This window comes from Camellia sinensis, chromosome 15 (genome assembly GCF_055761805.1).
Source record: "Camellia sinensis isolate YWXY chromosome 15, ASM5576180v1, whole genome shotgun sequence".
Classification (NCBI taxonomy): Eukaryota; Viridiplantae; Streptophyta; class Magnoliopsida; order Ericales; family Theaceae; genus Camellia; species Camellia sinensis.
In genome coordinates, this window is record NC_138975.1 from 75,719,252 (window position 1) to 75,727,696 (window position 8,445).

The 8,445-nt window shown below is 35.1% G+C and overlaps 1 protein-coding gene across 3 annotated transcripts; it reads left to right on the forward strand.

The window, feature by feature from the left end:
- The first annotated feature begins 955 nt into the window (after nt 1-955).
- LOC114296856 (uncharacterized) lies at nt 956-6,622 on the forward strand. Of its 3 annotated transcripts, XM_082909182.1 has the most exons (3): nt 956-1,386; nt 5,393-5,763; nt 5,867-6,622. In XM_082909182.1, the coding sequence occupies exons 2-3, from the start codon at nt 5,395-5,397 to the stop codon at nt 6,461-6,463; spliced, it is 966 nt and encodes a 321-aa protein (XP_082765308.1). In that variant the 5' UTR covers nt 956-1,386; nt 5,393-5,394; the 3' UTR covers nt 6,464-6,622. The 3 variants fall into 3 exon arrangements, 2 of the variants coding, with proteins under 2 accessions (XP_082765308.1, XP_082765307.1); XR_014356745.1 differs by lacking the exons at nt 5,393-5,763; nt 5,867-6,622 and adding an exon at nt 4,080-4,599; XM_082909181.1 differs by lacking the exon at nt 956-1,386 and having other exon boundaries at nt 4,644-5,763.
- The last annotated feature ends 1,823 nt before the right edge of the window (nt 6,623-8,445 follow it).

The window sequence follows — 8,445 nt, forward strand, 5'->3', positions numbered from 1 at the left end:
TAATGCAATGCAATATGAGCATGCTAAGCTAATGCGACATGACACTACCTAACCATGCAAGCCAAACTAATGCAATATGAACATGTCAAGCATACAACGAGACTATGTAATGCAACTAGCTAAACAACATGCAAACATGCAAACATGCAATCATGATACAATGTAAGCATTCAACCAATATAATGCAACATGTCAATCATGGAATTTATATACAAGGATGGACTTAAACTGAAATGGGAGGCATCAGCCATGCCCCAAAACAGTGGCCAAAAGTGATGGAAATGATAGATAAATGTCCATGCAAACATGTATACCAATGGGCCTAAAGCTAAGGCACAAAAGGTAACTTTCAAGAACACTCAAAAGATGATAAACATGGACATTAGACCAACATGTTAAACCCTGAAAGTGTATAGAGGGTGATGCCAAATCAACCATGTTATGCAAGTAAGGCATGCAACAATGACCAAAACTTGAAGCCAACAAAGGGGTCCAAACCATAGCTATGTCAACCAAACCCCAATGAACCAAAATGACTTAAAACAGTCCTAAGGTACTCCAAAACAAGACTAAAGCATGCATAGATCATGGTTAAAACATGCTAGGAAATTGATGCAAAACAAAGGGGATTTTAAGGCCACAAAGAGGGCACTCTACTATAACCACCCCAACCACATATGGCATGGACAAATCAATGCAAAACAAAGTTTTAACATGCAAAAAGGAGCCCCAAAACCCACTGATATGGCAGCCCAAAGCCTCAAACACATAGACATACACAATGACTCATTTTAAGCCACAAAAGAGCATCTCTTCACAGCATGGAAAAGATGATGAATGCAAGCATACAAGCATGGATTATGGACTGAAATAGCATGGAAAATGATTCCAAACCACTGGAACAAACCAACTAAAGCATGCTAATGACTCACACACTCAGGTCATGTTTGTTTGGATGGATATGGGCTTAGGATTGGATTAATAGTCCAAGAAAATTATTAATCCGATGTTTGGTTAAAAAATTGAAGTACGAATTAACAATCCTTTCGGATATGATGTCCCACATTTGATGGATTATTCAATCCCACAAAGAGAGGTGGGATATAAATTGGAAGATTAGCCAAAGTCTGGATTAACTCTTCAAATGACCAAATTAACCCTCAATATATATCATATTTGTTGATTATGTTATTCTACAAACTTCACTTCTTCGACATCGCAACCTTCACTTCTTCGACATTGCTGTGATGGGATGAGAGTCTTCAAAGTTCATCGCCGAGCTTGAGCCACTGATCACCGATTTGGAGCCACCATTTACAAATCTAGAGTAACTGTTCATCGATTTGGATCCACCATTTGTTGATTCGTTGATCTCAACAAATTTCAGTGAGTAATTTTTTATTTTTTTTCCCGTTGATGTTCGGTTTGAATTAAGGTGCTATTACATGGTTTGATTTGCTATGAATCTTTGTTTTACATTGGTGTTGTTATAGTTATTGCTCTTTCTCTCTCTTTATCTTCATAGATCCATATCTAGGGTTATGAGTTTTTCACTCACATTGAAATCTCAGATTTGTTGAAATCTCAGATTTGTTGATTGTGAGTTCATATTGTTGATTGTGAGTTCATATTGAAATCTCAGATTAGGCAAAGTTTGGACTATGTTGCTTGCTATTGGATGACAAAGTTGAATGCTATAATACGTTGGTAACTGTCATCAGTGCTGAGTGTTCTTGGGGTTTGAAATGTTAAATCCTCTGTGTTCATACATGGAAATTGCTGATAGCCTTTTCATTTTCATGACAAAATCACTTGTGATTTTAAATTAGCAAAGAGTCAAATATATAGATCAAATTGAATTTGAAGATAGATAGATAGATAGATAGGGTAGGAATTTTTATTGATTTGAATGGATTTAAAACTGGACTTAGCTTCTTCTATTTTTCTGTTTTCTTTTTATCGATACAAATTAATTGGACTTGGATTTATTTTATTTTTTTTAAATTAGCAAAAAGAAATATATTGATGTAAAAACCAGTCTGGACTTAGAAGCTGTTCGTATAGCCATGTCTGCTTCGCCCTCCGTTGAATAATTATCTGCTTCACTTTCTGTTTCACAAAACAAAACAATTTGATTTACTCTTATATTTCTCCTTTAAAACATATCACTAGTTGCAATTCTATTAAACCAAACCATCCAGCCAAATTGCTTCTTGAAAGAAAATCAGCAACACTTCCCTCCTTAGAATTAATTTGATAGTGTTATTGATTATTATATTACTAATGAATTGAGTTAGTAAGAATATATTTTTACCTTCATTATTTTCGTATAGCCATGTCTGTTGTTTCTGTTTTGTAGTTCAATCATTATTTTTTCTTCTCCCTCATTAATTTAAATTGTCTCTGCAGTAACTAAATCATTTGATCAACAGAGAAATAATATTCTGACTATATATATAATTTAAATGTAGATAGAATGTAGTGTTGATGGCATTTATACACTTCTTGGGAAAAACTATATATATAATTATCTTTTATTATCAGAGAAATAATATTCTGACTTTCTTTCTGTTGGAAATAAAATAACCAAAAAAAAAAAAGAACATCAGAGAGTAAAAAGAGTGTGAATATTATTTCTTTATTAACAACTCAATAATGAAAATTGCAGGCAACTATATATTAAATGAGTTATATGGGTCTTGAAATTTTTTGTCATTTAATGGCATATCAATCCTCAGATATAGAGAAATAACACAAAAGGACGTATATAATTAGTTGGCCTCAGGTGTGAGTAATGAGCTCATTATGGTCTAATAAAATGAGAAGTATATGCATAACATATCCTAGTATATAGTACTGTATTTGGACATTAATAGCTTATAGATTGGGTTTGAAATAGTAGGTTATCTAAGCACATTTGTTGTCGTGTGAAGTTGAGGCAATTAATAAACCACGTTTAGAGCTTCTCTTCTAACAGACACACAGACAGAGTGACAGAGAGATATGGAAACAGGGCCTTTAAAATGTATACATTCACATGGCCTCTTTAACTTTATCTAGAATTTCCTCAGTCTGCCTCATAAATAAGTCTCCAAAAATTCAAAGGGCACAGGGAAATGGTAAGAGGTTACTTATCATCATTAACAGAACCCTTATGTTTCTCCAAAACATATGTATATATAGACAATTGTTTTATGTGCACAAAATTTATTCACATAATTAGACATAACCTTCTCACATGAGGTAGAAATCACACATTTTAATCGATCCCACCTTATCTGAGAGAGTCATATCTAATTCTATAATCAAATTGTGTACACTTAAAAATTTTCATATATCTATACTATTATATAAAGCCAACTAGGATGTTGGTGTGGATGTCACTAATTTTTTTTATTCTTAAACTACCCTTTTTGTAATTGTCAAATCCTATAACTGTCTAATTCAAATAAGCCTGTAAATCTCTGTAACTGCAAATTTAAACACATTTATGTTGGTGTACTCAACTTCTCATACATATATGTGTGTGTGGAAAGAACCTCTCCCTCATGACAAGCTCTGAAAAATGTTGGTGCTCAATTTAGGCTAACTTGAGTAATGTCAATTGGTAATTGGAGAACTTTGCATATGGTAGCATTTTTGGTTTCTTAAATGTGAATTGGATTAATTGTTGGATAGACACACTTTTGAACAAGAAGTTTAACTTTGGTGTTGTCAATTTTGTTTAGTAACATCCTGTTGGCAACATCACTAAATTGGTTGTGAAGAACTTTGTCAAACTTATTTGATATTTATGGTTGTATGTCTATGCTAACAAGTAATCATAACCATTGTTTTAGGATCACTGCGGTGAAATGCAATAATGAACACAAGGACAATCAAAAGGGAAAAACTAGGCTTATTATATTACTAATGAATTGAGTTACTAATGAATCCCAATTTAAGAATATATTTATAGAGATTATTATGCTCATATGTTCTACATTATTATTATTTTTTTTTGTTTTGTTAATTTTTTTTTTGGAATTATGAAGTTTTTTTGTACTCTAATATATTGATGTGCATCACTATTTGCATAGATGGAGTACAATTTCGATGGTTTTGGAAATGAGAGTAATGAGGAGCTTGAGCTATACGTAGTGTTGCAAGTTGTAATGCAAGAATTGTACACCTTATGCGTTGTAGCATATATTGCCATTGAAATTGTCTTGAAGAGGTACATTCATAAGTATCCTCGTACCGTTATTCGAGGGCCCAATCGATTGCAAGAACAAATGGACCACATTAATCGGCTAGTGAGAGAAAGCGACATTACATGCATTGAACAACTTCGTATGGATAGGCGTTGTTTTATGACGTTATGCCATATGATTCGTACAATAGGTGGGTTGGGGCATTCAAAGCATGTTACCTTAGAAGAGAAGATGGCCTTGTTCCTCTACGTCTTGGCACATGACTTGAAAGTACGAAAACTTAAGTTCAATTTCTTTAGGTCCGGAGAGACTGTAAGTCGACATTTCAATGATGTCCTAAAAGCTGTGTTGCGCCTTCAAGGCCACTTACTTAGGACACCAAATCCTATAACACAAGCATGCACTGATCCAATATATAACATCTCATACAAGGTATTACTACCTAGTAGATGCCGGGTATACAAATGGACAAGGATTCCTAGCACCTTATCGAGGCCAACGATACCATTTGTCTGTTTGGCGAGCAGGGGCCACTCCAACTAGTTATCAAGAATTTTTTAATATGAAACATGCATCAGCTCGAAATGTCATATAAAGGTGTTTTGGTTTGTTGAAAATAAGATGGGCAATACTTCGTTGTGCATCATACTACCCCATTAGAACTCAAAACCGTATCATCACAGCATGTTGTTTGTTACACAACCTCATTCGTCGAGAGATGCCGGTTGACCCATTAGAAGAGAGGCTAAATAATGACATAGAAGATCAACCTCAATTGGGAGATGATTTTGTTGACACCGTTGAGACATCTAATGAGTGGACTGGGTGGCAGGATACACTTGCAATGCAACTATATAACAATTGGTTGGCTAGTAGGGAGGCATGAAAATGATAGTTTCAATATTTGTAAAAGTACTTGTTACAAGTATGATGTAGTTTCATTTGATTTGTACTTGGAACTTGTATTAGCTTGTGGATGTTGAACCATGTTTTGCAAAAATTGTATGGTTTTTGTTGGTGATTGCATATTTTTTAAGTGACGATATTTTTGTCTCATGGATTTGTTACATGCATGTATGGGTATGAAATTTTTTGATTATTAAATCCATTTATGTATTGACTTGTTTTGGAACATTAACAGGTTGATAATCATATAATGGAGACTAACATGCACACTTTTCTTTGTTCTTCTTTGCTAGGCATGGATAGTGAAGTGTCTAGTTCTCGTAAAAAAGTAAAAGAGAAAGTTGATCCGTCAAAACCAAGGCGATTGTGGAGCCCACGAGAAGAGCAATGTCTTATTAATGCCTTGATGCACATTGTCAACAATGGAATGAAACAGGACAATGCCTTCAAGGCCGGCTACCTTATGAAATTAGAAGAGAAATTGTTGGAGATGCTACCCGGGACAAACCTTCGCGGCACTCCCCACATCGAATCAAAGGTAAAGATATGGAAGAAGCACTACAACTGTGTAGCAGGAATGCTTGGTACTAGTGGTTTTGGATGGAATGACACCGAAAAAAGAATTGATGTTGAGAGTGATAGTGTCTGGGAAGCATATGTTCGGGTAAAATACTTTCTTTTAAGTTACTTTGTATAAGTTATTAATTTTTTAATTCATTTTTCTTTAATCTTAAGTTGGAGATATTAATTGAAATTAGTTATTGTAGAGGAAGAGCGATGCGAAAAATCTACGAAACAAAAGTTTTCCGTATTTCGACTCATGGATCCACATATTTGGTAAGGATCGAGCTACGGGGGAGTTTGCTGAAGGGCCTGCTGATGCAGTTGATGCTATAAATGCTGAGGAAGAATTGTTGTTCAATAGTCTTGCAGATGATGACACATTTCTTGAACATATGGGTATTAGTAGTCATATCGGCGAGGGAATAAATTGCTCCAGCTCATCAAGTCAACGACCACCTGAAAGTTCTACAAAAAAGAATGACAACAAGAAGAGGCCTAGAGGCAATGATGATGTAGTGGAAGGGTTGTCTATGATTGCTAACAAGTTGGGTGAGGTATTTTCTGCCACCAATGAAAATTTGGATTTCATTGGTCGAAGAATGGGTTATGAACATGATCTCGCATCTAAATGGGCAAATTTGAATGATGAACTCATTAAGTTGCCAATTGCTCTTGATGAAAGGCTAGATGCTTGTGAGATCATATCACAAAGTGCTCAAAAGCTCGACATGTTCTTCAGCTTGACACATGATGACAAACTAAGGTGGGTGATGAGGTTGCTACGTAGGAGTGCTCCATGATAGACTCGTGGCTCTTTTATGTCCTTCTACGTACTTAGTTTTTTTTATTACTCTAATGCATGTAATAAGGACTTGACTTTTTGCTACTTTTTTTTGTTGAACTACTCATATTTTGCTACTTCATGTTGCAATATGCTACTTGGAATGCTTATTTTGAAATAATGAATGGTAGATTTATATTTCTACAATTTCATAGTTGAATGATTTTTGATATTTTTTTGTTCGAAAAAAAAGAGTTAAATTTTGTTTAAATAAATGCTTTTTTGAATTTGGGCAGTGAATGGTTGAATGATTAAAATAACAGGGCATATTTTTTAATGATTACTTGTGTATATATGAATTTTATAGTTGATTGATTTTTGATTTTTTCTATTAAAAAATAAGTGGGGGTTAAATTTTGTTCAAATAAATACTTTTTTGAATTTGAACAATGAATGATTAGATGATTAAAATAGTAGTGTATTTTTTAAAATGGTTGCTTATGTATATATAAATTTTATAATTATTTTTTATTTTTTCTATTAAAAAAATGGGTTAAATTTTATAGGGGTATCATGGTCAATATATTGGATGTCCCACATCTTGTCATGTCCTATCCATTCAAATCTCCTTAAACAAACATCGGATTGGATAATATTTTATTAATCCTTCCTTATAATCCTAACTCAATCCAAACATAGGATAGGATACACAATCCAAATGATTCATAGTCCTAGGACTAATAGTCCTAGGAATGCTAATCCAATCCAATCCAGTCCGCCCAAACAAACATGGCCTCAAGGTTCACAAGCCAAAATGCATGGTGGCTATACCAAACATGGCAAACATGATCAAATCAGTACCCAACAGACCTCAAGCATGATGAAATATGACCAAAAGCTTCATGAAGTCAAGCTAGAACATGCAAGCATGGAGGGGCAAATGCATGGCACATGTTATGACAATAAAGGGGGTTACTAGACAAGTGTTTGATGCATGTAATGGACCATCAATTCGACCAAAAACAGAGGTATAATGTGACCAAATAACACCCAAAAACCTCTGAAATGGAGCTAAGTAGAGCTAAGCATGTATGCTACCCTTATGAGCCAAAAAAATGAACAAATGAGACACAAAGGGAGAGGGGTGTCCCTCCCCTATACAAGACTTCAAGACCCCTTCACCACCACTGAAAATCCACTAGATTTCAGTGGTGAGAGGGCCAATACACAAAAGGTTCCAAAGCTCAACAAAGAAGGTGCAAAAGGGGCCAAACAAGGCCTAAGAGGGGATGGACGACCCTCAACACCAAAGTGACCTTAATGAAGTATCTTAAACACAAAAAAAAAAAAAGAACTTTTATATGTTATACACAAAGCTCAAAACAGCATGCAAAGTAGGTTAAAAGCTAGTGTAAGAATGGGGAATACAAAGCAATAATGCTCACCTTTGAAGAACACTTGAAGAACCAAAACCCCAGCCCCCTTTTTCTGATCAAAACCAACTTAAAAGCTTCAAGAACAACCTCTCAACACCTCAATAACCAAGGCGAGGTGTAACACTAGGTGTCTTAGTGCAAAACTAAGAACAAATCACACTTTTAGGCCCTCTAACACAAAAATATAGAGAGAGAGGGAAATATATATAGAGAGAGTGATATATATCATATATCAGATGTATGAGTCTGATTTTGTTGAACCTCTTCAAAGGAGAGGGAAGGCTCTCTTATATAGACTAGGCAAAGGCCTAAGCTTCCAAGAGAAGCTAAACAAAAGGGGTCAAGGCTTCCTGAGGAAGCTGAGATAGGGGTCCAAGCTTCTTGAGGAAACTAAGACAAAGGTCCAAGCTTCCTCAAGAAGCTAGACCAAAAGGCTGCAAAGGGTGCAAATTTCTCCATACACATATGGAGGACAAGTCTGTGCACTCTAGCTGGCACAGCTGGCATGCACAATACCTAAAAAAGGCCAAAAGGGGGTACTGGCCAAAAAAAGAGACAATCGGCC